The 27,914-nt window shown below is 37.6% G+C and overlaps 2 protein-coding genes across 8 annotated transcripts; one reads left to right on the forward strand and one right to left on the reverse strand.

Moving 5' to 3' along the window:
- Positions 1 to 241: 241 nt before the first annotated feature.
- On the reverse strand, positions 242 to 3,388 carry LOC110839803 (putative ATP-dependent DNA helicase HFM1). 3 transcript variants are annotated; one of them, XM_087353119.1, is made up of 4 exons: positions 3,164 to 3,388; positions 1,545 to 2,853; positions 918 to 1,141; positions 242 to 706 (listed from the first exon to the last, which is right to left on the reverse strand). In XM_087353119.1, the coding sequence occupies exons 2-4, from the start codon at positions 1,558 to 1,560 to the stop codon at positions 359 to 361; spliced, it is 588 nt and encodes a 195-aa protein (XP_087209245.1). In that variant the 5' UTR covers positions 1,561 to 2,853; positions 3,164 to 3,388; the 3' UTR covers positions 242 to 358. The 3 variants fall into 3 exon arrangements, 2 of the variants coding, with proteins under 2 accessions (XP_087209245.1, XP_087209244.1); XR_002546652.2 differs by lacking the exon at positions 1,545 to 2,853 and having other exon boundaries at positions 3,164 to 3,380; XM_087353118.1 differs by lacking the exon at positions 3,164 to 3,388 and having other exon boundaries at positions 1,545 to 3,153.
- Positions 3,389 to 3,406: 18 nt separating this feature from the next.
- Positions 3,407 to 26,913, forward strand: LOC110839801 (chromosome-associated kinesin KIF4). 5 transcript variants are annotated; one of them, XM_087353117.1, is made up of 8 exons: positions 11,276 to 11,429; positions 12,285 to 12,405; positions 18,083 to 18,354; positions 18,871 to 19,013; positions 19,285 to 19,418; positions 19,582 to 21,401; positions 21,682 to 21,829; positions 22,684 to 26,913. In XM_087353117.1, the coding sequence occupies exons 3-6, from the start codon at positions 18,112 to 18,114 to the stop codon at positions 19,620 to 19,622; spliced, it is 561 nt and encodes a 186-aa protein (XP_087209243.1). In that variant the 5' UTR covers positions 11,276 to 11,429; positions 12,285 to 12,405; positions 18,083 to 18,111; the 3' UTR covers positions 19,623 to 21,401; positions 21,682 to 21,829; positions 22,684 to 26,913. The 5 variants fall into 5 exon arrangements, with proteins under 5 accessions (XP_021940001.1, XP_021940002.1, XP_021940003.1 ...); XM_087353116.1 differs by having other exon boundaries at positions 19,285 to 21,401; XM_022084309.1 differs by lacking the exons at positions 18,083 to 18,354; positions 18,871 to 19,013; positions 19,285 to 19,418; ... (1 more) ...; positions 21,682 to 21,829; positions 22,684 to 26,913 and adding exons at positions 3,407 to 3,504; positions 6,510 to 6,655; positions 7,507 to 7,615; positions 8,700 to 8,805 and having other exon boundaries at positions 11,230 to 11,429; positions 12,285 to 12,351.
- Positions 26,914 to 27,914: the final 1,001 nt, after the last annotated feature.

Raw genomic sequence — 27,914 nt, forward strand, 5'->3', positions numbered from 1 at the left:
CCCCTGCAGACACATGTCAAATCTTCTGAAGTAGTAGACAAAGCATTTACACTATATTGGTTATTCATTACATATTGTTTTTACAGTATTGCAAAGTATGTTAAGTAAATAATTTTTGAGGATGTGTTGCACTCATTTATAATACTTCAGTGTAGATGTACAACATAACAACTAGTAGCTTAAGGTAGTATATTTGCGGAAACGTATTTCAGATAGCTGTGGAAAGGAAGTTGTCTTTCAGTTCAGGTGTTTTGATTTATTTAACAGTTCTTTAAATTGCTTAGATTATATTAATGCCAAATTATAATACATAATAAAATGTATACTTTTCAAGAGAATATCCTTGGGCATTAATAGGTTAAAGGTTAAACATGCCAGAAAGTAGAAAAGGGAGCGAAAGTACATCCTTGTCAGACACTGATTCTATAACATGTGAAGTATTGTATTTTATCTTGTCAAGGAAATAACTTTTTCCTGTTTTTAAATTCTGTATTATGCAAAGGCTCATGCTGTAACAATTTACATAATTATTCTCCACCAATCTCAGAAACATATATTTGTGATTTTGTACTGTTGTCTGCGAGTCACTGTGGTGCTGTTCTTGCGTTTGTCGTTGTGTGACACAAATAGCCCCCCGTACTGTCTTCATACGACTCACCACTGCTTCCAGCATTGGACCACGCTGTTCTTCATTCAGAAGATGCACCTATGGATTAAGAAAGGCAAGTATGTCAAACATTACAGTTATTTTACTATTCACAAATTCTTATCAAATGTAAACAAAGTAGTGATACATGAGCAGATATGCTTCAAACCTATTCCCTGAATTAACATGTACTTAGCCTAAATGCTGACATGTAAGTAATACAAACCTTTTGTTATGGTGTGAATACATGTTCCACGTCATAACTTCCTACCTCATTGATGAGGAATAATTTGACGATCTGAACTATTCCCTTGTTGACCTTCCACTTTCTGGTGAGGGAGTCCCATTTCTCTGGTGTAGTTAGGATCAAGTGGTAAGTTGAGAGACTAGATAGATCATATTCGTCTGTGTCGCCTGTATGTTCTTTGCACTTCAAACCAAGAGAAGGCCTCCAGTCTTGGAATCTCTCTGAAGACAAGGCCTTCACAGGAGCCACTGTGATGAGTACAATGACAGTAAACTATCAGAATATATTTACATGATTATGGTTCCATTTGAGTAATGATTTTGTTGCTGTGTTAAGTTCTGTGGTAGGATTTGATATGAGTCAGCTGTGATGTTGCATTACAAAAAATGTACATGAAGGTATTTGTTGATCTGTGCAACAGCTGTGTTTCAATGAAAGTTGCAGAGGATAAAATCACATAAATTTAGAAAAGAAAGTTAGTTTAATTCAGTTTCAGATGTATTGCTGCCAACAAACTCAGAAATGTGTCAGTTATTTGTGATAAACCATGCCCTTTTCCTATGACTCCTAAATTATGTCGATTGTATTGTATTCTCATGCTCAAATTTACTAAAGGGCATAGTGGTTTCTCATCCATTTTGTCTGTCTTACTGTTCATTCGTTCCATAGTCTTTCATCCAACATCGCATCATAAGCAGGTTATAACACTGTTAAAAACATTCTGCAACTGCTTGTGTCTGCTGCCATTCTTGAATTTCAGAATGCACATTTTGAGTCCATATCAGACATTCCTGATGAAAGTACACACATCAAATTTCCATTCACATTAAAACAAAGGGAAAGAAACATTTGTTACTCAGTACTACAAACAGTTACTCTGAGCCATCACATTTTGACAATAACATACATTTCTTTTAGGTTGGACTATGATTAATGTTTATATTATATACATTTTATGTTGTTTTTTTAATCTTCAGGGCAGTTTCTTCATTATTGTGTATTTAATGTATATACATGTGGAGAATTATAATACAATTTGTGTGTTGTAATTCGTATTTACATCCAGTTTGTGGTTAAGAAGTGATGGTATAATTAGCTCATGTTGCTAATGATAATGATACTATATACAATTTTGTATTCTCCTCTACATTCAACATCTTTTAATTTTATTAGCAATCTGATGACTGCCAGTTCAAAAATAACTGTTTTCCCTGACCCAGTAGGAGCTGAAACTACTGTTGATGCATCTGTAAAATATAAATTAGATTTGTTACTTTCGTCTAGTTACATTTTGACATTATATCATAAAATTGCGAAATTTTATGCTTAAGAATGTTGAAAGGTGTGATTATTGTTCACACCTGAAAACAGAAAGTCATCCAGAACTTTTGACTGTATTGCATTAAAACATGGGTATGAGGCAAAAATATGTTGGTATCGTCTAGCTGTGACAAATTAAAGATCTTAATATAAAATTATATTTTTGTGGCAGCTAATAAGTCTACAGTTACATGAGTGGCAGATTTCCATCCATCCTGAAGACTCTTCAGGATGGAGACAGTTGATGCATTCTGTTCAAGATATGGAAAATAAGTATCACCACTAGTTATAATGACGGTAATTTTCGCAATTACGGGCAAGAGTGTCCTTCAATTGTTTTGTTTCAAATGTAGGCCTCTGTTTGCATTTGTCTACCATACGTGGTTAAAGTTCACTGCAACAATATGCCGTCACTGCCGTTTGCGACCTGGTGTTTTGCAGTCTCTGTAAGAAACATGCTGTCCCTTTATACGCCGTGTACGCGTTTGGGGAGAGAGAACACATAGCTCCTACTCACTCTTAACCTCGGGACTAACTAGGGTGAGCGGTCAGCGTCACGCCCCGGCCTGGTTAACCCCGGGAAATGGAACCGGTATCTATTGGACAGGGTGCTGTGTGGGCCCCAAAGCCGGCCTGGACGCTGAAGCCAGAATCATAATATTACTGCTTATAATATTATATGACTAATAGTGCACAGCATTTACTACGGGGAAATGCGACAGTTTTTTGCAAAATTATCTTGTGGAACTGAAGGCACTTTTCAGGTTTGTGACCTTAGTTAAACAAAGCGTTTCCAAGAAACAATCAGAATTTGCCTTAGTTCAATTATTCTCTCGTGCTTACTATCTGAACAACAGAAAACATCGTTGTCGGGACTCAAACAAAGGACACATTTTTTGGGTTGTAGTCTTTAGTTTTGAATCTCTTTGATTTGGCGCCGTTCTTTATACCTGCTTAATTTCCGAGTTACACGAACCGTCCACACCGGAAATGGACTCATGACACGTTTCCGGAAATTTCGATCATTCTGTGCTCTTCCTGGTCTCAAGGAATAAAAATGCTAAGTTTAGTGTAAACTACTAAAAAAATAAACCGGTAATTTCAACTATATACACAATAACTATGCACACAATAATATACGAAATGAATTACTATTACAATTTTTGGAATCTACATTTGACATTCTATGATTTGCTACGTTAGTGCCGCGTAGTGGGAATTCGGACAACTTGCAGGCGGTTGGCTGGGTGTGGTTTGTGTGTGTATTCTCTGCAGTGGATATCAAACAGAGGTTAGTGTGTTCAAACTCTTTTGAGATATGAAATTCGCTTCGTCAGATGTATAACTGTTAGGTCTGATTTAAAGTGTGTCGTTACATGTTTTGTAATTCTTGAGTAAAACGTAAACCGGGGGTAGGCGAATTCTGCAGGATGGCGTCGTTTTATGTAGTCTCTTAGATTCGTATTTGATGCAGCGTCAGTAAATACACGTCTCCCCACCCGTGGATTTTTGTCTTATTTTTATTTGCATTTTTTGGCTATTTGTTGAAGTTTATAAATATAAATAAGCGAACTTCATACGCAAATGTACTACCATTGTCTAAGCGATGTGTGCATAACATGTGGCCTTAGGGGCGATGAGATGAACAGCGCTCGTGGCCTTGAAAAAATAAACTTTATAATAAATTCTGACGTTATTTTTAAATAAGGAAAAGTGAAACTGCAACTTTTCTTTGCCTCTTTTCATTATTTTTAAATTTATATCCTCCTTTTGATAACACGTTTAATATTAATTATTGACTTTTTACTGGAATGTAACAGAGTTATAACACAGAGCAATTCAAAAATGTTAGCCATGCATGCCATAACGATCGCCCGTCTATTCATTTCTTATTATTGTTGTCAAGAACATATATCAGAATTACTTAGTGTGACTGCAGTAATGTTTCTCTTTTGCTAGTTAATTAAATCACTTTACGCTTTGTTAACATTCAAATTTTTTTGATACCTTGTCTGGTAGAAGTTTATCGACGTTTCGGAGGTCCTTACTGCCTCCTTCATCAGGGCGATGACCTCACATTTATTTTAAAATTGTACAGGTTGATTGTGACATTAGTGTTTTATTTGCTGTTAGTGGAACATATCATTATAATTTGAACTGTTCATCAAATATTATTAATGCGATCAGATGAAGGAAGGTTAGAGGGACTGAGCATGTAGCATGCAGCATGCATGGGGTAAATGAAATTAATGCAAGATGAAAGCCTGGTAGATCAAAACGTAGATGTTGGGACGTGTATGAATCGATGCTAAGGAAGTGTATATGATCCATTAGGGGACCCTTGGGAACTTGTATTTTTCTTTTTTCATTTTCTGTAGCCTGCAGTAAGCGTTTGCTTCTATAAATTAAAGTAAAAGATAACTCTCGTCCAAGTACAGTGTGCTCGGCTTTCTTAATTGTTAGAGGTAGAATAGATATCATTTTGAAATGGAAGCTGGCATTGCCAACAGCCATTTGGTTAATTGTTGTAGCTGGGAAAGGGGAACATTCTTGTATTTGCAGAAGGCCTAATTAAGAGGTAGTATAGTGTACAGCCGCCACGGTGGTCTAGCGGTCAGAACACTAGCCTTGTAAGCCTGGGGTCCCGGGTTCAATTCCCAGTGGTGCTCAAATTTATAACTTGTGTTGGGCAAGGCCGTGGTCTAGGCATCGCGGAGTTTTCCTCCGGGGGCTTCCCCGGTTTCTCCGTGGCATCCCAACAATTACTCCACTCACACACAGAAGAAGGCAGTGGCAAACCACTTCTGATCATCTCTGCCAAGAATGTATATATATATATATATATATGAGCAGGTCCCTGACAACCTGAAGAGGTTGGAAGGATCCTGTTCATAATATATGGACCTGTCGTCAGACAGAACACTACAAATAAAAATAGTGTACAGCAAGCATGTCAAACTCGCGGGCCGCATACGGCCCACAAAGAATATTTTTGCGGCCTAGCCAATATAACAGTATGTAAGAAACGTTTTAATAAAAATTTCGTAACCTAATTTGAAGGCAAAGTTCAGTGAAGTTGGCGTGCCTGGAGTTTACAAATATTTACCTGCCAGGTTTGAAAATACTTGAAAATTCGCATATGAAATTATTTCCATGTTTGGAAGTACTTATCGGTGTGAGCAGTTATTTACAATTATGAAAGGAAATAAGTCTTCTGTCAGATCCAGAATTACTGACATTCACCTTGGGTCAGTTTTGAAACTAATCACTGCGAACAAGATTTCCCCCGAAGTAGGAAAGATAGTAGCAGAGAAGAGATGCCAAGTGTCAGGAAGAAAACATTAATTTTATCGTTGTTCTTTTTCTTTTTTTATACTATACTTTTCAAAATAAACCTACGTTTCTATGAAAATTGAAGTTTTTGTTTTTTTGCTGCCCACATAAACTTAAACCTTTTTTATTTGGCCTGTGTTAGCCTTTGAGTTTGACATGCTTGGTGTACAGCAATTTAGGATCTCATTATTGTTTAGGATGACGATTTGTAATGCCGCATTTGTAATTGCTGATTGTGGATAAAACATTACCTATTTATACGACTACCTTGGCCAGAATTGCAACGTCGGTGTCCAGCATTGTTTTGCTATGAGCATGAGTGATGTGGTCTTCATTGTTATCTGAATTCTGATATCAGTCTGCCTCTGTTTCCGCTAGTCTCTGATTGTAAGATTTTGAATCCACATATTTGCGGCAGAATGAGACAAATTTTTGCTCAAATTTATTGATGTTTATATGATTGTGGTAATAATTTCATACGGGATGTCAAAATGATTAGAGATAGTTGAAATGAGCCAGGAACCTTAAACGTGTGTTGTAGGCACTGATGTGCAGGCATTGAGTGACTCAGAGTTACAAGAGCTTTATGAGGTGGCCGAATGAAGAATACGCTGACGTTTCGATAATCACCTTTGTCCTCATCCTTGTCCTGACTGCACTGCAGTATTACGCGGAGCAGGTTTCTAATATTAATAATATGGAAGGGCATATGTTATAGAATTCTGTTGATATATTTTTCATTGTGTTTTACTTTAGTTACAGATGATGATCTCATGGAGAAGGTTATTGATGTTATGTTTGCATGGAAATTTGTTTGCTTTCTTTATTGTTTGTGTGATTAGTTTGACAGCAGATATTGTATATGCATTTTAAAAAAGTAAAAAAAAGTGCATTTTATTTCTATAGGTTGTTCATTCCGTTTATATTGGATGTAGTGTTTAATTCTGCCTTTGATCTTCATAGCAATGCCCAGAAAAAGGCAAAATGAAGGCAAGAGGTCACGGCACAGTGCGGTGGACAACCTCAGCTTCCGACTGCAGGGCACCCTGTGGAGGAAGCCTAGGAAGTTGGTATATTGCGTCACATTGATAATAATAGTTTGTAGTCACGTGAGTAATGCCTTTTTTTTTTGCATACATCAAATTGTCTTATTTAATCTGAACGGCTTTTCTAATGAATTGTTTGTGTCACCAAGTATTAAAATATCTGCCAAGTGATGGTTACTGCTTATTTTCAACTTCATGCCGTAAGCTATATGATAATAATTAAGAACCAGTTCTGGTTATTCGGTTACTTTGCTGAGCTCAATTTCTTGGTTTTTCAAGTACTTGTGCACAGATCTTAACCCCGGCCTTTCTCAGAAATGGAACTGATAATTGCATTTATGGTTGTGTGCGAGTGCTTATTGGCCGATACTTAAGAAAAAGTCGACACACCTGACTTTGATATACTTACATGTCCTTGGTAAAATGGGCAGAGGAACCTGTTGGATTATTTTTTTGAAGAATAAATTGATTATTTTGCACAGAAGCTTCACAGTGTTGACCAACGATTTTAACTTCTTTCATGGTATTTTTATAATTTAAGTTTCTGGGAAACACATGTTTCAAAAATGTTCATACATTTCTTGGCACTTTACCTACGTTATCTGCTGAATGGTTCAATTAAGGGTTAAGATCTGTCAGGCACTGAGTTTATAATTAATATATTTCCTCCATTTTAATTAGTTAACCAGAAAAGTTTAAATTGAAGATTTCATTGTTGAATAAGTTTATGGAACTTTGAATGTTATATTTTATCCCAGATTTAATCACTTTTTCTCATTTTGTGTGATTGTAAAAGATTTCTTTGTAAGTGAATTTTAGGGTGGCAATGATGAAGATTAGTCTCATCTTCAGTTGATAACTTGCACTTGCAATTTTGAAGCTAGGTCTTCTGTATGTCCATTGCATTTTTATAGGTGGGCCAAGCTCTTAGCAATGGAAGAGCACTTCATTATGTTAGGTCCCATGGGGACTGTCAGCCAGGAGGTGACAGTCTAGCTGCAAGTACGAGTCGGATGTCACTCGGTAAGAACAGGTGGAAAATGATGGCGAGAGAGAAAGGAATAGAGGAAATTATGTGCCTTGAAACTTTGTGATGTGTTTTTTCTTTTAGTAATATTAAGATCGCGTAGACACTGATGTGGCAGTGGGTTAATTGTTATAGCCAAATGAAATAAATAAATTCGTACAGAACATGTCAGGTCTTGGAATTCTGTGATGTAATATATCTTTTTTTGGAAAATTTGCATCCAAGGATTTTTTTTGTGTGTGTAAAATTTGCTTTAGCTTTCATATTAGTAGCGGTAACTGATGAACCACTAGAGCCCGGCAAGTACAATTTTGTATAGAGTTAGATCATGAACTTGCCTACAGACTAAATTTTAAACAAATTTCATGTCATCAGTTGTAGTGGTAGTGCAAAACGGGTACATGTCTGACAAATATAATGTAATTTAAATTTGTGTTTGTGGAAATAATGCACAGAAAGGGATCAACGACAACAACAACAATAATAAGATTATTTATTTACAGCTGGGAGTTTGCGTTACGTTTATTTGTCGGCTGGCTTGAGGTGATGCTTTCCATCTTTATATTTGTGATATATATATAATATAATGCACTGTAACCTAATATTTCATGGCTGTGTCCTTAATCGTCTGCAGGGTTCATTGATATCATTCGGCTAAAAGATTAACAATGTAAAATGATCAGGTCACTTTACTCTAAGATATTTGTCAGACATTGGAATAATAAACCACTCTTGACCATTCTGCCATTTAGTTTCAATAGTAGTATGCCGTATCCAGTGACCATATTACGTCAGAATGGTATATGTTTAACTACAGTTCAACCCAGAGGCCAGTTTCTCAACATTTTAATTATGTGTTCAGTTAATAAATGGCACATTTATAGATTGTATGGCTTCATGGTAATATTTATTAATCTAACTTGTGTATAGTTGCAAATATGCTACAAAGTGAAGTTTGGGATGGAAAATTTGTCACTGACTGTAGACTATGCATTTTTATCGTTTTCATAGAACAGGGGTCCTCAACTGATGGGGCATGTGGAAGAATAATTTTTTTTCTTCATGTTGTTACACTTTAAGTTGCAGGTGCTAGTGGCCCTGTGAGTGGAAGTTGGGCACCAGTGGGCCGTGGTGCCATTCCGAAGCGTTGTGCTTGCACTGCCCATGGGCCTCACCTCCAAGCAAGGTGAGTTTTCATCTTGTGATACATTTTAATCATTGTGCAGGTTTGTATTCTTAGGATGATATTAAAACTTGTAAGTGGGGTACAGATAAATTGAAGTGTTAACTCGCCATGCAGAGAAGAAAATGTAATTTCATAAGTGCATGCGTTCTTGTGCTTGCCTACCCGAAGATATTGAAGTCTTTCCAAAGAAGGAATGATCATTTTCCTGACACTGAAAAATTGGTTGAAGTAGAATTTTGCTGCTATTCTGTGACTTCGTGTAATGATGTGTGTATGTTTGCCCCTCTTTGAACTGTGAATACCGTTGTTGAACAATGCCGAGTAAACAAATCACGTGACTGTTTGATGACATAATTTTTTGAAGATAACGAAAATTACAAATCATTATAGTAGACTAGAGCAGAGCGCTCCTTTTGGAGCTTCTCGGGGGTTGGTCGAGTTTTTAAAATCTTGTGTAAGAAACTAAACCAACCCCCCTTCGGGCGGGTTGGTTGCGTTTTAAAACCTTGGGTAAGAAACTAAACCAACCCCCCCTTTGGGGGGGGGGTTGTTTGCATTTTAAAATCTTGTTTAAGACACTAAACTAACCCCTCCTTCCGGGGGTTTGTTTAGTGTGTTACTGAAGTCATATGTTTACTCGGCATTGTTGTGTTAGTACAACAATGCCAAGTAAACAAATATAACGTGACATTGTTTGATGACGTCATTTTTTGACGACGATGACAAATCACAAATTTTTATAGTAAATAATATGACCAACAGTGCACGGTATTTACTAAGCGGAAATACGGCAGTTTCTTACAAATTTATCGTCTGGAACTCTGAGGTTTGGGACCTTAGTTAATCAAACCCTTTACAAGAAACAATCAGAATTTGCCTAAGTGTCATTATTGTCTAGTGCTTACTATTCGAACAACAGAAAACATCTTTGCCGGGACTCGAACAAAGGACACAAATTTTTTGGGGGGCTGATTGGTCACTGACAAATAGAACTTGACTCAGCCGCCAATTCCCCTGAAAAACATTATAGAGGGCTGCTATTGGTGGGAAGTGTGACCAGGCCATGGAGTTCCATTACTACATACAGGCTGAAAGCATCAACAATTAAGAGTAGCATGTAGTGAGTGCACCTGTATTGTGTTCTAGATTCAATCACTGTGCCACTGTGAGGTAATCTTAAAGCTATACCCATTAGAACACTTGCAAGATTTGTGTCTGTCATTCTTTCAGTGATTGCAGAATGAATGCTTTAGGCTAGCTAGTAGCAACTCGTCACACACCGCAAAATCATGCTCTTAAATTGAATCCGCGGTAGGGATTTTCTCTCAGTCGGAGGACAGTAGTTATTGTGTTTAGCTGGAGGGAGAAAGTGCTGCAGGTGAGTGGGCACAAACTCTTTTGTGATAGGAAATTTGCTTCACCAAAAGTATAACTGTTGGGTCTGAACTAAAGTGTGACGTTAAATGATTTGTAATTGTTGAGTAACGTAGATGGGGGGAGGAATTCTCCAGGATGGCGTCGTTTCTTGCTGTTACTTTGTCATATTCGTATTTGTTTCAGCGTCAATAATTACATGTTTCCCCTATCCATGGACTATTTCTCTTATTTTTCGGCTATTTGTTATAGTTAAATATTAATTATTGACTTTTTACTGTTAGGCTGCAATGTAGCCACATTATAACATACTACTACCAACAGTCGGCAAGAATGGAACGACAGCTGTCGGCTTTTATCAACATCTGCGTATAAAATGGTTTGTGTAAGAAACGGTGTTACTTTGTCTACCCCTGAATGGACGATGGCTTGGTTCCTGTGGCAAAAGTAAACAACTGGACAATTATTAAAGTGATATATTTATAGCAGAATGACCCATAAGATCACAGTTTATTCTGAAATTATTGTGTAACCCCCAAATCCTAATGGTAGAAAGTTAATACATTGAAAGTCTCCAGTGATTAACAACCCAATTTGTGGCTAACAAAAAAATTTGTAGAAAGAACTTCACATGGTAATTATGTATTTTCAGAGATGGAATCAAACAACTGTAAAAATTCAATCAGAAAAAGAGGAGGTGGAGGAAGCAGTTGATGCCAAGAAAGATATAGAGATATGTGTGTTTCCACAATATGTGTTATTAAAACTTTATTTCCACTCATTCTTCTAATTTGTTAAACTAGCTGAATGGGATTTTAGGTCCTTACAGCAGTGAGTATGAAGATGGCTGTATTCTGAATTATTGTACTGTCTGTTGTCTTAATCATCATGGTGATGCCCTGATGATGGAATTTCTACCATACTTCATAATGTCTGCAACCCAGAAGATAGCCATCTTCACTTATTAGTTTGCTGACAAAATCAAATACATTTGGTTACAGTAACGGATATTTAAATCAGTTGTAGCTTTGAAGTTTTTACTCTTTTCAGAAAAATATTGTACATCATCTCACAGAAGGCTCTGACCCACAATTTATGAAGTGGGTCGATGATGATCAACAAACCATCACTGTTAATGCTGCTCAGAGGACCCATTCTGACCTATGTAAAGAAAAAGAGAAATGCGAAAAAATGTTCAAACATGTAGAGGTATATCTACTAATAACATACTACCTCCATTTTTGCTGAAGGTAATTGCCATCTACAAAATTACACACTGTCATGGCCTAGAAGACCATACTGTTTGTAAGATTTGAGGTTTTCACAGCAGTGAGTATGAAGATTTCTGTCTTCTGGGTTGTTGCGCCGTGTAGTCTGGTCGATGTTTACCAACGTTTCAGAGGTCATACTGCCTCCGTCATCAGGGCGATGAATATTCATCGCCCTGACCAGTCATCGACCAGACTACACAGCGCAACAACCCAGAAGACGGAAATCTTCACCATACTGTCTGTTTACAATTGGTATTCCAGGAATTAAAGTTGCTGGTTACAGTAACACTGTTGTTGAACAATGATAAGAAGTCAGAAGTTATTCTCATTGTCCGTAAATTGGACAACTTAATATCTCAACCAGATACAAAATTTTATTTTTATATTCCAGTGTTTATTTTATGTAAGTTTAATTCTTATATAGTTCTTATTTCTGTTTAAATAGTGAATCATTAGAAAATGTATTAATGAGGAAGTTTAAACAATTAGCTCAATGAAGTGAATACAGTTCAAAGAACATTATGATGGCGCTGTTCAACCTACAAATGTTCACTTGTCTTTGATATGCTGAATGGTTGTCACACAAATTCTATATATAATTTGTTCTTTCCTTAGCACTGAAATATCCATTTTCTGCATGCATTTGTGTTGTATAAAATGCACGTAATTAACTTCTGCACTGGCTTAGGGTTTCACTACAAAGATAAATTACTTATTGTAGCTATTCCATCACAGGTGACAAGTAATCATTTGCTAACAGTTTCTTATTGATCATGTGTATGCAGTTTTATCTACCTTATTGTTTAATGTTCTCATATTTTGTATGTATTGTAGCATGAAAACCAGAAATTGCTTCATAAATTGGCACAATATGAAAAGCAGCTGGAAGAAGAGCCTCTGCTGGTAGAAGAGCCTGAGGACAGTTCATAAACATTGAAAGGATCACCAGGAAAAGGTATTGACAATTTTAAGTTCCCAACCATCCATATGTCCCGATGTTGCATAATGACAATAATAATAATTTTATCACATTAGCATTTAAAGTTTTATGAAGGTTACAGCATCTCAGTATTGCCTTGTTTTCCTTGAAGTGTTCTCAAAAGGTGTGTCATGACTCCAGCAGAGTTGTTCGTGGCAGAATTAATACAAATTCAGGAAAATTTGACATGAATGAAACAGCTGTATTTCATATGAACAAAGTGGTTAACTTCAAAGTGTAGTTAAGCACAATTCATGCACAAAAGTCAAGAGTATAAAGTAGCTATCATCTTACTGGCAATATGACAACATAAGAAAACTAGTCTAAAAGTTCATCCATGCAAGTTTGATTTGGTGAAAACAAAATTTGTTAAAATTTAATTTACCCTTTTGATTTTTCTTATCAATAATTTCCTTTTTGGGAAGGGCTCCATAATACTCTACAATTATTACATTGTCATTACACTACAATTTGAAAGGATGGTTTATGTTCTTGAAACAACGCGGTTTTAGTGATTTTCCAACTACAATTGGACCCCGTTTGTCACTACCGTCACTGTTAACACACAAGAACTGTAATCCGGTGTTTTGCACGTTTTCCCCCATGGCAAGATTCACCTTTCAACGCCAGTGTCCTATCTGGGAGGGCGTTGTAGAAAAGTCCGGTCTCATCAGCATTATAAATGTCCTGCGGCTCATATCCCTCCAGCATTGTTGGCAGTCTCTCGAGCCATATCCACAGCAGCACTTTCGCTGGCTAACTTCTTGTAAACCATACCATGTCGTTCTTGAAATCTACTAATCCATCCATTCGACACTGCAAAATTTTCAATATTCAGTCTTGCGGTTGTCGTCTTGGCTTTTTCCCGCAAGATGTTGCCATCAACAGGAATTCCTGAGGCCCGCGATTGCTGGTACCAAGTGAAGAGGACACTTTCTAGCTCACTGAAAGTTGATTTTCTTCTGGTTTTCCTCTTTTTTTTTGCATGAATTACCGCACTTGTCAGTTTGTTTTCAGATTTCTTTCTTCTTTGCAACTATTGAATTTAAAGTATATGGTGCTAATCTAAGGCGTTTAGCAATGTCGATTCTATTTTCAAATAGATTCTTCTCCACTTCTTCTATGATTTTTAATCTTTCTTGAAGAGTTCTAACTTGCTTTACTGGGCGAGACATGGTACAGGAATAATAACAAAATAATTAACAGGAGTAACAGGAATAACAAAATATTTACGGGGACAACAACATGAAGAATGGAAATACTATTACTGCCGAACTCGACGAAACGTAGCTGTATTTTATAAAAAATAGTTGTCATTTCAAGCATAATTTGCCTTATTACGGTAACATCCATCATCCAGTTATAACAGGATAATAAATTAATTAGTGAAAATGGAAGGTTTCGTGTTAGGTGCAAATACAAAACATGGTGTGTACATGGGCATTAAAGATGACGTAACTGTTGTTTTAAATTTTATCATCACAATAATTATAATTTAATTTTTGTGTTAGCATCTATAACAGTTGGCTTTTTTCTGTCCGCACAATTTTCGTGTGCGGTTTTGTCATCGACCATAAAATTAAAAACACACAGTAAGAACGTCGTTTGCATTATGTTATGATGTCTGGCATTAAAAGGATAGTTTACCACCAGCGTATATTGTTATATGCCGTCAATAATGGGATCATATGTTTTAATCACATAATACAAGGACAAAGGAAGGAGAGTTTCAATGCAGGAACGCCAACAGATTCACACCCCGACCAAATCTTGGTTCGTCTGATTTGTAGTTGGAAGTGGAAGCTGGCGAGTTGAGGACTAATGAAGACGGAGCATGGCCTTATGTTGTGGGTAGATTCAGTATAAATGCATTCAAGGTTCCTGAGTAATACTGTGAGATAAAATTTGTGCGTATTTAACATGTGAAAATCATAAGAAACTAGGACATTTTAAAAGTTGCTTTTAATATGATTGAAAGGAAAACAGTCTTAAGTGCCATAATACAGAAGCTGAAGCTTTCTACATTCCTCCCCCATCTCTAAAGAAATTAAATTCAGTTTTATCTGGGAACGTTCATTCTGTTCGACGGAGCACCAGAAATAGAGAACATAGGTGAACATTTTAATGCATTACTTCTCGAACGTTAAATAAATATATGTAGGTCTATTAAGACTGTATTTCATGCCATTTAATTAATAAACACGTGACAAATGGTAGCGAACCTTATTTCAAAACGTGTTGTATTGATGCGTATTTAAATCATTAAGGTTAGTTACCAGGGCACGCCTGCCAATTATTTTCTAGTGAACTTGGTTTTCTTTTTCCTTCCAGTAATTAAGTCAAGTAAAAATTGCTCGCTTCCACGCAGCAAAAGCGGAATGTATAAGCAAATATTCATTAGCGGCTTTCTTCTGCCCGGAGACCTGCTAACATGACGACTTTCTTCGTGGTTTTTCCCAGTCTATACAAGCAAAGTCCAGCGTTGTTAAATTAATAATCACTTACTAGTCAGAACATTCACTAGTTCGCCTCCAAAGAGAAGGCTTCGTTGGAAAAATTAATCGGGTGTGAATTAGACTGGACAGAGTTCATTGACCAGCTCTTATAAAAACATAATTGGTCGTCAGGTTTCACGGCATGCAGGATGATCTCTACCAACTCAGCGACTAGCAGTTTCTCATGTGACTTTATCCCACAGCATTATTTATTTAAATTTAAAAGAAATGTGTAAACTCTTTCTTTAATAAGTTATTGTTATTTATAAGAGCGAAACACCCTCTCATTTACCATGCGAAGGCTACTATTCAGAATGTTATGTTAAAACTATTATTAAATTAAATCTGTGGCGTAACAGCTCCAGAGAGCCAAAGCCGACTAACTTGACTGCAGGCCTCACGTTCACATGCCTAAGTAGAGGTGAACGATCATCCAACCAGATATAGGGTGACGAGTGGTCAGCACGACGAACCCCCAGCCATTGCTAGTTGTTAAAACTATTATATATGCACAAAATAAGGTATAAAATCCTTGTTTCACAATGTAATTAAACAGGTAATGTGTTCCATCCAAGCCAATGCCTGATTATACCAAACATCGTTATCAGTCGATTAGCATTCATTCTTTTCATTCCAGAGGTTATGAGCAAGAAACTTAGCTCAGAGAGCAGCAATTAGAATGGCTTTGTCCTCGTTTCCCTCAGTTCCTCAAGACAATCGGGATAGTACTTCAAGTTAGGCCTCGACCACTTCCCTCCGCATCCTTTACAACTGATTAATTTAATCTTCTTGCCATTCGACAACATTCTTCTTCGATTCAACACCTAGGGTCGTTGATGACCTTGGCTTTCAGTGCATTTTCCCTCCATTCCTGATTGTCCTTAACCCCTTTATACTAATTTCTTATTCCCATGATTTTCAAATACTCTTTAGCCTCATCTCTATGTCTCTTCCTTCTTCATTTATGTCCACCCCATCTGTCTGAGATTTTATAAATTTTGCAGCTTTCTCCTACGTTTATGGGACCACAGATTTTTCTGATCATCCTTCTTTCAAATATTCTAAGTGCCTTTATTTTTCTGAAGTCACTTTCCAAGAACAATGGGGTTCGGATTGTCTAAAATCGATATTAAGTCATTTTAAGTATATGTTGCCCCACTTCACAGTGTTCCCCCCCCCCCCCCCCCAAGTAATATGAATATTGTATGTACATTTACATTCAGCAAAAGCTAAGCGGTGAAACAAATGCTTAAAATTGCTTCTAATATCCGTTGTAAACGATCAGAACCTCAGTGTCTAACAACAGAGGATGGGGGGGGGGGGGTTCACGGCATTTAAGGGAATTCTCAGTGTGTTGCCTTCGTAATGACGTTTTTCTAGACGATGTTCATGAAGCAAAGCATTTAATCTTCCCCTATTACCATGAAGACGGTTTCGTACCTCGAAACATGTCGCCACAAGTGGATTTATTTAATACCAGACGCAAGTTGAAAGTGCTGTGTGATGATGTTAAACGTCTGTAAAACAACTAATTTCAATAAGACTTCTTAAGCAGAAAATAACGAGGAGAAATAATTTTCCTTTTTTGCTGCAAACAATATTTCCCTTTTTAGCTCCTACATCAATTCCTAGTTTTCTACATTATTTTCGGAAGGAGAGTAATTAAAATTAATGTGTTCGTCGTGGTTTTAATCAACTGCAAACTACTGATTTTCACAATCCAACATTTCTTTACGTTTCTCCTCCATTAATTTGTCTCTGTGTTTGTATGCGTAAACGCTTGCATTCAGTAGGTTCTTGATGACACAAGTCGACATCCCGGATCTACAAACATTTATGTCTGCCGCCTGGTGCCTGCAATTTGAAATATTAAATGTGAAAACAAAACGTTTTTCATCATCCATCTGTATTATCTACATTCAAAACAGTTTTTAATCACATTTCGCGGACACAGTTACAGAAAACATGTAGCTCTACATGCGATGATGTAACTCACGAAGACCATAAATAGTTTATTTAATATAAATTTAATAGAAATGTACTTTGAATGTCAGTGCATTTATGTAAAGAAATTAACCATTTTCTTAAAAATATATATACTTTTTCTTCTGGGGTTCTAAAATATTAGAGATTTCGGTGTAGAATAAGTGTAAAAGAATTATCTTTGCGAGTCGTAAAATGTGTTGACCAAAAAATATCCATGTCTGATGGGCTGGCTCTGTTTTTGGGTTGAATGGAAAACTGCTTGAAGGGAAGGGCACAGGCTTCCACCGAAATGTCGTTGCTTGTATTTTGTTTCCAGATAACCTTAACAAAAATTCCCCCAATCGGAATTCAATACACAATTGCCACGCCATATTTCAGAACAGTTCCCACGTGATCTTTCTTTCAGTCATGCACATAGAACCCCGGTCAACGTGCTATTATAAAGTAATACATTTTATTACATCAAAATGGAGGGAGAGGCATTGTAAGTAGTGCTTTATTTATTGTTCAGAATTATGAAATGTTATCGAAAGGGAAATTTTGGCAGAGAAAGTTTGTAGGTTATTCTCTTCTGATTATATGAGGATACTTCATAGCCAAACTTTTAGTTTCACTTCGTTGTCTGTCAGTTCCTTGTTTTGGTTTGCTTTACATTTAGATGTGGTTGTTGTGTGTCTAATTTATGCCACGTGACATCTCTGTCTGAAACTCCTTGCATTTTGCACTAATGCACTCTGAATTCTGGTAATGTAGACACCCAATGAAGGGTCATTTTAGAATGTATGATTTCATCACTGAATGATGTATCACTTACTGATGTCTTGCGCATGAGCTTTAACCCTTTGAAGCTGAATGATAACTATATGTACCATCTGCTTTTACAGTCATTAACACCACATTTTATATGGTTCTCAGTATGAACAGTGATCATTTCCTTAAACAGCATCAACCAGCTGATCTTTGCAGTGGTGAAGACATGTTTTATTTGCAGTAACACACACCATGTAGGTCACTTGGGGGGGGGGGGGGGGAATAGCAAGGAAATTAGTTTTATTTGTAACCAGTTTCCATATGAAGAGGCCAACAGTAAATGTACCCTGTCTAGTGGAGTAAGAAATTTTTATTTGTGTATTTCACAACATACATCACTCATGAAAGTTGTACATTTTCAGATGCTCATGGTGGTAATTCAGTAACATTAATGACAGCTTGTGTGAGCCCAGCAAAGGGTAAGAAAAATGAGACTCTCAGGACACTGCAGTATGCAGAACAAGCCAAAAGAATTAAAAATAAACCAACCGTAAACCAAGATCCTCGAGCTGCAAAAACTGCTGCATCGAAACAGTTAGCTCAAGGCGGAAGTAGACAATGTCCTCCAGAACAAAGTTGTCATAACCAGCAATCGCACACACTGCAGCAAGTGGAACATACCAAAGAATTGCAGGTATTTTTAGTGTTTTGAAACAAATCTGGAACTTAGAAAGTATGGTAACATTTATGTATTTCTTGATGTGAGTTCATGGCTTTTTCATTTCTTTCTCATACATAGTACTTATGCAATGCTAGGATAGCTCCTCTCTTTCCATTTATGTAAAGTAGTAGATTGTCTTACTGAGAGAAGACAAATTTTAAACATAAATAGTGACTATTGGCCAATTCATAAGCTACTGACACTTTTTAAACTAGTATTGAAGAGACTAATGTATTAGCCATGGCAAAAGTAGGAATAGAAATAGAACTTGTATCTTCCTCTTGTGCACTGTGTCACAGATTTTCCTTCGGAGTTATGTAAAATTGAGCATAAAGAATAAGACAGTTTGGCCTGGCCATAAGCAACCATAGAAGAGCTGGGATGGTTTTTGATTTACCTGAAGTGGAATGGCATCTGGCTTCGTCTGTGCAAATTGAAGCTTACCATTTGTGATTGATACTGAGAAATGCCTATTATATTTGCTTCAAGGAACTGAATCAGAAATTGTCATCAACATATATTGGATGTAGGAAAGACCTGGAAGACTTGCAGGAAGAGATTTCTATCTTGCAAAAAGAAAGGGATGAATTGACGCAGGTGCTTCAAAATGTACAGAATCAAAACGCAGAAAAGTACGTTTCCTGTAGCATGTGGTACTCTTATTCAAATTTAGAAATGCCTGTTGTTATTCAGTTCATTTTTCCTAATATCCGTGTTTGCGTTGTTTATAAAATAAATACTTCACTTTTATCCATTCTTCACGTAGAGTGTATAAAATGGAAACCAAGGATCGTACACACAGTTCAGAGTGAGTTATTTCTTTAACTCAACTGCTCTTAATTTTGTGTATATTATAAATAGTTGTACAGATTATTGTTTAATATATTATTGAATCTTTGATAGGATATCGGAGCAGGGAAGGAAGCGACTTCAGGAACTGGAACAGAAGATTTTTGAGTTGGACAACAAAATAACTGAGAAGCAGAAAATAATAAAGATGATGGAGAGATGTGATAAGGAGATAAGTCAACTGGAAAGTGAGATTCACATGTGTTTAAAAAGAATCCACTGCTGCAGAATTCAAATTGGGCAGATCTACATCTGTCATGAAAACAATGTGTTTATGGATTACATGGGGGGGATGTCGAAGATTACATTACAAATCATGATTTATGCTCGCGTGTATATTTGTGTTCCCAGGGCGAACCTCAGCTACTGGGCTGATCACAGGTGGCAGATAGTGAAGGACCCTGAGACATGAGGATTAGCTGTGAAAAAGGGGAGAACCAAATAAGCAGTTCCGGACCGAGGCGCAAGACCGGAGAGCGTGGGAGTGTAGACAGTGGCAGGGCTACGGCCATCAAATACCACATGAGCTCAGTAAAGGTCCTGTGACCTGGCGAGTAAGCACCGCCAGTAAATAAGTGCTGTCACCCCACTGCCTTGTGGGTACGGGAGGGATCCCCAAAGGCTAAGGGAAGGAAAACCCTGACAGAAAACCAAGGGGTACAGAGGGCTCCATAGGTGTAGAGAAACCAACCCTTCTAAGGGAATGAACCCTGAATAAAAACTTCTGGTTCTCCAGGAAGATGAGGGTTGGACATCGGGTTAACAACCAAATTCTGGAAAAAGATGACGTTCAGACACTCTTGAAACGAGGCCTCGGAAACATCCGACTCCCTTTGGTAGACGACGTGGAAAAAGGAAAAACGCATCTTTAATAGAACCTGTCAGATACTCGCATGCGCAGATGATTTGGTGGCGCTGGGAAGAAGCATGAAGTTCCTCACAGAACCAATGCAAGAGATAATTACTGCAGCTTAGAAAGTAGGCCTTGAGATCAACACCACCAAAAGCAAGTACATGCTGAACAAGACGAGCGGAGCCAATATTAGCTTGCGGACAAAATCAAATACATTTTGTTACAGTAGCAGATATTTAAATCAGTTGTAGCTTTGAATTTTTTACTCTTTTCAGCAATATGTTGATCAAAATCTCAGCAAAGATGACCCAGAATTCATGCTATGGGTGGATGAAGTTATGAATGATATTTTAACCACAAATGTTGCAAAGAGGACCTTGAAGGTCTTGAAGGACAAATTTGAAAAATTTGAACGGCAGTTTGATGTATTGGAGGTACACATACTTTATAATATATTTCCTATTTTCCCGCAGACATATACTAAGCACAAGATTCTGCGTGGTTAAAAAGTGTAATTTTGTTGTAAAATAATACTTGTGGTACACCCACTGCACTTTGCAGTCAAATGGTTAGCATTCCTCCTTCATATTCAGAATTAATGCAAATTTCTGGGGGATATATACGTATATATCCTTTGTCATATGAAACCAATCTGAGATCACCAAGCGTCTTGAAGTATTCATCAACCGCTGCCTTCGAAGGATCCTTTGCGTGTTTTCGCCCAAAATCATAACAAATGAAGACCTTTTGAAACAAACAAATGAGGAGCCAATAGCCACACAAATTAGGAGCAGAAAATCGAGGTGGATTGGACATACCCTGCGGAAGGACCAAAACACTGTCGTAAAGCAAGCTCTCTCCTGGAATCCCCAGGGATGGAGGAAGAGGGGAAGGGCAAAAACAACCTGGAGGAGAACCATGGAAGAGGAGGCAAAGAAGGAAGGAAAGACCTGGAGGGAGCTGAAAGTTTTGGCTCGTAATAGAACTCGTTGGCGCTGCTTTGTTGAGCCCCTATGCTCTGGCTAAGAGGGACAGGACATCAATCAATCAATATGAAACCAATACTGGAAGACGTAGTTTTGAGTGTAAAATTTGAGGTTTTTGCAGCAATGTAAATACATTCTGCAGCAACCCTGTAATGAAATTCCTGTAATAAACGTTTTGCTCTTCCACTTTATCTAGTCACTGATTGGGACTAGTACCTTGGATCCAGAGCAACTGATTGGAATGTATTTTTCATGCGCCAGGGAATTCATTACGTTAATGGAGGTGCACCTTAAACAAATACAGATCATTAAACATCTGGATTCTGCTCAGAGTAAGACATCTCAGTTTCTTTTCAATGCATGTGGCACAAGTATTAGTAGGAATTCTTTTTTTACCAATGAACTTTAAGCATCTGTGACAACATAATTCAGGATTATGTCACCGAAATAAAATTGTTCTAGGTAGGATTTGAAATTTCAACTGTGGTGAGTCTGAAGATGGCTGTCTTCTAAACTATTTAGTCATAACTATTCTTTTCGTCTAATTGTATTTTAATATAACGAAAGATCAAAACACCAGTAATTTGGTAGTAATAATGTTATCTATTACAGGTATTATAGTTACTGCTCGATTGGATGCCGTAACATCTATGGAAGAAGCAAACTGTTCATTGAAACTTCTCTTTAAGTGGGCTTCTTAATTTAAAACACAGGTTGCAACCACAGAGTCAAAATATGAACATCTTTTTGTAATTTACAGGTAAAATATAAATATAAATATTATGTGACCAAATATTGTAGTCTTATGTTTTAGTTTCAGCTGGTTAGCTAACAAAGAAAAATGTGTGAGATACGAGGATCTCACTGCAGTGAAGATGATGTTTGTCATCTGAGTTGTAATACCGTGCAGACTTGTCGGTAGAAACCAACATTTCAAAGAACATAGTACCTTCATTTTTGCTGAAGGTAATTGTCATCTACAAAATTACACATTGTCATGGCCCAGAAGACCATACTGTTTGTTTACAATTGCTATTCCAGGAATTAAAGTTGCTGGTTACAATAAGAAAGTTTTTGAACATTGACAACAAGCCAGAAGTTATTCTCATTGTCCATAAATTATACAACTTAATATCTGTACCAGACAAAGTTTTATTTTTATATTTCAGTTTTTATTTTATTTAACTTTAATTCTTACATAGTTCTTATTTCTGTTTAAATAGTGAATCATTAGAAAATGTATTAATGAGGAAGTTTAAACAATTAGCTCAATGAAGTGAATAGAGTTCAAAGAACATTATGATGGCGCTGTTCAACCTACAAATGTTCACTTGTCTTTGATATGCTGAATGGTTGTCACACAAATTCTGTATATAATTTATTCTTATCTTAGCACTGAAATATCCATTTTCTGCATGCATTTGTGTTGTATGTAATGCACGTAATTAACTTCTGCATTGGCCTAGGGTTTCTCCACAAAGATAAATTACTTATCGTAGCTATTCCAGCCCATGTGACAGGTAATCATTTTCTAACAGTTTCTTATTGAACATGTGTATGGAGTTTTATCTGCCTTATTGTTTTATGTTCTCATATTTTGTGTGTATATTGTAGCGTGAAAACCAGAAATGCTTCACGTAACCCAAGAGGAAGAAATCCAGCGGAGTGAGATCCGGTGAACGTGGTGGCCACCGAATCTTGGAAGCTGGTATTGAGGGACCTCTGAACATCTAGACTCCAATGTGGCAGAGTTCCATCTTGTCAGAAAATTATGTTAGGCTGCAGATCGGCTACCTGGGGATACAGGAACTGTTCCAACATGTCAAGGTATATGGGGCCAGATACTGTAGCTTGACCGAAGAAAAACAGACCGATAATCCTGCCCCTCATTAGGCTGCACCAAACGTTCAAAATTGGGCTGTCTTGGACATGCTCTCTGTTGACGTGCGGATTTTGCGTTCCCCAGATCCGTACGTTAGGCCGATTGACAATCCCAAACAGATGAAATGTGGCCTCGTCTGAAAAGAAGATGTTTCCAAGAAAGTGAGGGTTCGTGTCGATACGATCCAGCATTTTGGTAGCAAATTCTTGTCAACATGGCTTTTTGTCTGATTTCAATTCTTGATCATATTTGCACTTTGTAAGGATATAAATGAAGCCGCTTATGCAACACTTGCACTGTAGATCGCGGCACGTTGAATTGTATTGCTGCTTGGCAAATTGATTTGCTCAGGCTTCTCATACCCCGCTGGAATTTCTTCCACTTTCTCTTCAGAAGCACTTTGACTAGATCCCCCAGATTGCTTTAGAACACTTCCATTTGCCAGAAAATTCTCGAGCCATACCTTAATTGTTTTCCCATCAGGTGCATCTCCTCCGTACACTCGTTGGTAATTTCTTTGCACTGAAATTATTTTTTTGATTACACATACCACACTACTGTTTGTGCACGCTGCTGTGGAGTCACCATTTTGCTTATTAATCAAAGAAAATTACATTACATTACATTATATAGTTGCATATAAAATTCTTTGAGTTTTTCTTCCTTCTAGTGCTAATTACAATCCTTAATTTATCATAATTTGCAGTAACTATATTACCTGTAATAGATAACATTATTACTACCAAGTTACTGGTGTTTTGATCTTTCGTTATATTAAAATACAATTAGACGAAAAGAATAGTTATGACTAAATAGTTTAGAAGACAGCCATCTTCAGACTCACCGCAGTTGAAATTTCAAATCCTACCTAGAACAATTTTATTTCTGTGACATAATCCTGAATTATGTTGTCACAGATGCTTAAAGTTCATTGGTAAAAAAAGAATTCCTACTAATACTTGTGCCACATGCATTGAAAAGAAACTGAGATGTCTTACTCTGAGCAGAATCCAGATGTTTAATGATCTGTATTTGTTTAAGGTGCACCTCCATTAACGTAATGAATTCCCTGGCGCATGAAAATACATTCCAATCAGTTGCTCTGGATCCAAGGTACTAGTCCCAATCAGTGACTAGGTAAAGTGGAAGAGCAAAACGTTTATTACAGGAATTTCATTACAGGGTTGCTGCAGAATGTATTTACATTGCTGTAAAAACCTCAAATTTTACACTCAAAACTACATCTTCCAGTATTGGTTTCATATTGATTGATTGATGTCCTGTCACTCTTAGCCAGAGCATAGGGGCTCGACAAAGCAGCGCCAACGAGTTCTATTACGAGCCAAAACTTTCAGCTCCCTCCAGGTCTTTCCTTTCTTCTTTGCCTCCTCTTCCATGGTTCTCCTCCAGGTTGTTTTTGGCCTTCCCCTCTTCCTCCGTCCCTGGGGATTCCAGGAGAGTGCTTGCTTTGCGACAGTGTTTTGGTCCTTCCGCAGGGTATGTCCAATCCACCTCGATTTTCTGCTCCTAATTTGTGTGGCTATTGGCTAATCATTTGTTTGTTTCAAAAGGTCTTCATTTGTTATGATTTTGGGCGAAAACACGCAAAGGTTCCTTCGAAGGCAGCGGTTGATGAATACTTCAAGACGCTTGGTGATCTCAGATTGGTTTCATATGACAAAGGATATATACGTATATATCCCCCAGAAATTTGCATTAATTCTGAATATGAAGGAGGAATGCTAACCATTTGACTGCAAAGTGCAGTGGGTGTACCACAAGCATTATTTTTTGCACGATAGATACAATAGTCTGTTTACAACAAAATTACACTTTTTAACCACGCAGAATCTTGTGCTTAGTATATGTCTGCGGGAAAATAGGAAATATATTATGAAGTATATGTACCTCTAATACGTCAAGCTGCTGTTCATATTTCTCAACTTTCTGCTTCATGACCTTCAAGGTCCTTTTTGCAACATTTGTAGTTAAAATGTCATTCAAAACTTCATCCACCCATAGCATGAATTCTGGGTCATCTTTGCTGAGATTTTGATCAACATATTGCTGAAAAGAGTAAAAAATTCAAAGCTACAACTTATTTAAATATCTGCTACTGTAACGAAATGTATTTGATTTTGTCTGCAAGCTAATATTGGCTCCGCTCGTCTTGTTCAGCATGTACTTGCTTTTGGTGGTGTTGATCTCAAGGCCTACTTTCTAAGCTGCAGTAATTATCTCTTGCATTGGTTCTGTGAGGTACTTCATGCTTCTTCCCAGCGCCACCAAATCATCTGCGCATGCGAGTATCTGACAGGTTCTATTAAAGATGCGTTTTTCCTTTTTCCACGTCGTCTACCAAAGGGAGTCGGATGTTTCCGAGGCCTCGTTTCAAGAGTGTCTGAACGTCATCTTTTTCCAGAATTTGGTTGTTAACCCGATGTCCAACCCTCATCTTCCTGGAGGACCAGAAGTTTTTATTCAGGGTTCATTCCCTTAGAAGGATTGGTTTCTCTACACCTATGGAGCCCTCTGTACCCCTTGGTTTTCCTTCCTTTAGCCTTTGGGGATCCCTCCCCTACCCACAAGGCAGTGGGGTGGCAGCACTTATTTACTGGCGGTGCTTACTCGCCAGGTCACAGGACCTTCACTGAGCTCATGTGGTATTTAATGGCCGTAGCCTTGCCACTGGCTACACTCCCACGCTCTCCGGTCTTGCGCCTCGGTCCGGGACTGCTTATTTGGTTCTCCCCTTTTTCACAGCTAATCCTCATATCTCAGGGTCCTTCACTATCTGCCACCTGTGATCAGCCCAGTAGCTGAGGTTCGCCTCAGGAACAGAAATATACGCGCGAGCATAAATCATGATTTGTAATGTAATCTTCGACATCCCCTCCCCCCACATAATCCATAAACATATTGTTTTCATGATAGCTGAAGATCTGCCCAATTTCAATTCTGCAGCAGTGGATTCTTTTTAAACACATGTGAATCTCACTTTCCAGTTGACTTATCTCCTTATCACATCTCTCCATCATCTTTATTATTTTCTGCTTCTCAGTTATTTCGTTGTCCAACTCAAAAATCTTCTGTTCCAGTTCCTGAAGTTGCTTCCTTCCCTGCTCTGATATCGTATTAAAGATTCAATAATATATTAAACAATAATCTGTACAACTATTTATAATATACACAAAATTAAGAGCGGTTGACTTAAAGAATCGTCAATACTAGTTTAAAAAGTGTCAGTCGCTTATGAATTGGCCAGTAGTCACTATTTATGTTTAAAATTTGTCTTCAGACAGTAAGACAATCTACTTAGTAATCAACTAGATGGCTTACCGAACCCGAAGGTTCATCAGTGAATTAACCAAAACCCTCCACTGGACCCTGTCCTGGGCCAACAAAATCCAGTCTCCTTCAACTCCTATCTCCCATAGATCCCGCCTGAGATTATCCTCCCAACTACATCTAGGTCTCCCCAGCTGGCTCTTCCCCTCAGGCCTCCCGACCAATACCCGGTGCACACCTCTTGTCCCATCCATGCGCGCTACATGCCCCGCCCATCTCATTCTTCTCGACTTAATCACCCTGACAATACTGGGGGAGGAGTATAAATTTTAAAGTTTGTCATTATGTAGTTTTCTCCAGACCCATCCAGCTGAAACTAGAACGTAAGACTACGATAATAAAATTACGTAGCAATGAAGCTACGCGATTTGCCACAATAGAAAAGAATTATAGGTGAAAACTTATTAACGAAGCATTGTTTGAAGCTGAGATGGGTACTTTAACCAAGGATCATAGATTATTTGCCCAACACTTCGGAAGACTCTGTCTCTGTAGCATCATATGTCAGCAACTTTAGTGTTTAATTTGTAAACTCTTTTGCCAACTTTTGTGTAAATTTGTAAAATTGCATCTGTAACTATTGTAACAAGATTAAATAAACATTACTAAACCAAGCTGAAAGTTGTTCTATTTCCTTACCTTTAAGTACTCTTTATGTTGAACTTTATATATAGCATCGCACGTTTCTGGAATAATATAGCTGAGAGCCTGAGGCGATATTATTGTAGAATATTTCAGGTCTTCGTAGCTTCTTCCGGTTGCAAGAAATCTTAGACAAGCAGTTAACCTCTCGTGTGGTGGAATAGCTTTTCTCATTACAGTATCCTTCACGATTAATGGAGACACCAACGACAGGAGCCTTAAGTACGTTTCTTCGTCCATCCTTAAATAATTGTAATATTAAAATGCACGAAACAAGGAATTACAAGTGAAGGAAACTTGTGTAGAATGATCAACTGATAGAAATAATTAAATAACCAACACAAACTTGTGTTGTACATGTGAACAAGCCCCTCCACCAATAAAGAACGTTGGAACGTAAGTCAGTTAACTGATAACCGCTTCAAGGTTCCTGGAAACAGAAGAACGTAATGCCGGCACGTGGAATATAACACGTCGCTCTTTATTACCCTACGTTAAAATAGAATCCTCTAGAATCGGATATATGATTACAGTTTCCTTTAAAGCAGATATTCTCCAAATCCCAAAACTTTCGTCATTAATTTACTTGAAAATGGTGCCTACTAGGCTGTTGCACTGTGTAATCTGTAAAGGTTTACCGACGTTTCAGAGGTACATTTTGCTTCTATCATCAGGACGAAAATTATGATGGCACCAAAGACCTCTGATACGTCGGTAAACATCTACCAGGCCACACGGCGCAACAACCCAGAAGACAGCCATCTTCATATTCGCCGCCGTGAGAACCTGAAATCTCACATGAATTTAAATGCTCGTCCTAACAACGAAACGCAAGATTCTCATCGACAAGGTACGGGCTTCAATTCCTGGACATCTCATGTTCTAGGCCTAATTCGTGGTAGATAAAACAGCAGTGGGCTGGATTATCTTGCTAATTTTACTGAGTGTTGTTTCGCTCAGTATATATGAAAAA

This window comes from Zootermopsis nevadensis, unplaced genomic scaffold, assembly GCF_977971745.1.
Source record: "Zootermopsis nevadensis isolate Lab colony 2312 unplaced genomic scaffold, Znev_1.0 Znev_ptg000021l, whole genome shotgun sequence".
Taxonomy (NCBI): Eukaryota; Metazoa; Arthropoda; class Insecta; order Blattodea; family Termopsidae; genus Zootermopsis; species Zootermopsis nevadensis.

Excerpts from the sequence above, each read along its gene's own strand:
- LOC110839803 (XM_087353119.1), bottom strand. Across the intron at positions 707-917 it reads AATTATTCCTCATCAATGAG|GTGCATCTTCTGAATGAAGA; the intron begins GTAGGAAGTTAT and ends CTTAATCCATAG.
- LOC110839801 (XM_087353116.1), top strand. The coding sequence starts at position 18,112 with ATGACAGCTTGTGTGAGCCCAGCAAAGGGTAAGAAAAATGAGACTCTC. Across the intron at positions 18,355-18,870 it reads AACATACCAAAGAATTGCAG|GAACTGAATCAGAAATTGTC; the intron begins GTATTTTTAGTG and ends ATTTGCTTCAAG. Across the intron at positions 19,014-19,284 it reads CAGAATCAAAACGCAGAAAA|GATATCGGAGCAGGGAAGGA; the intron begins GTACGTTTCCTG and ends AATCTTTGATAG.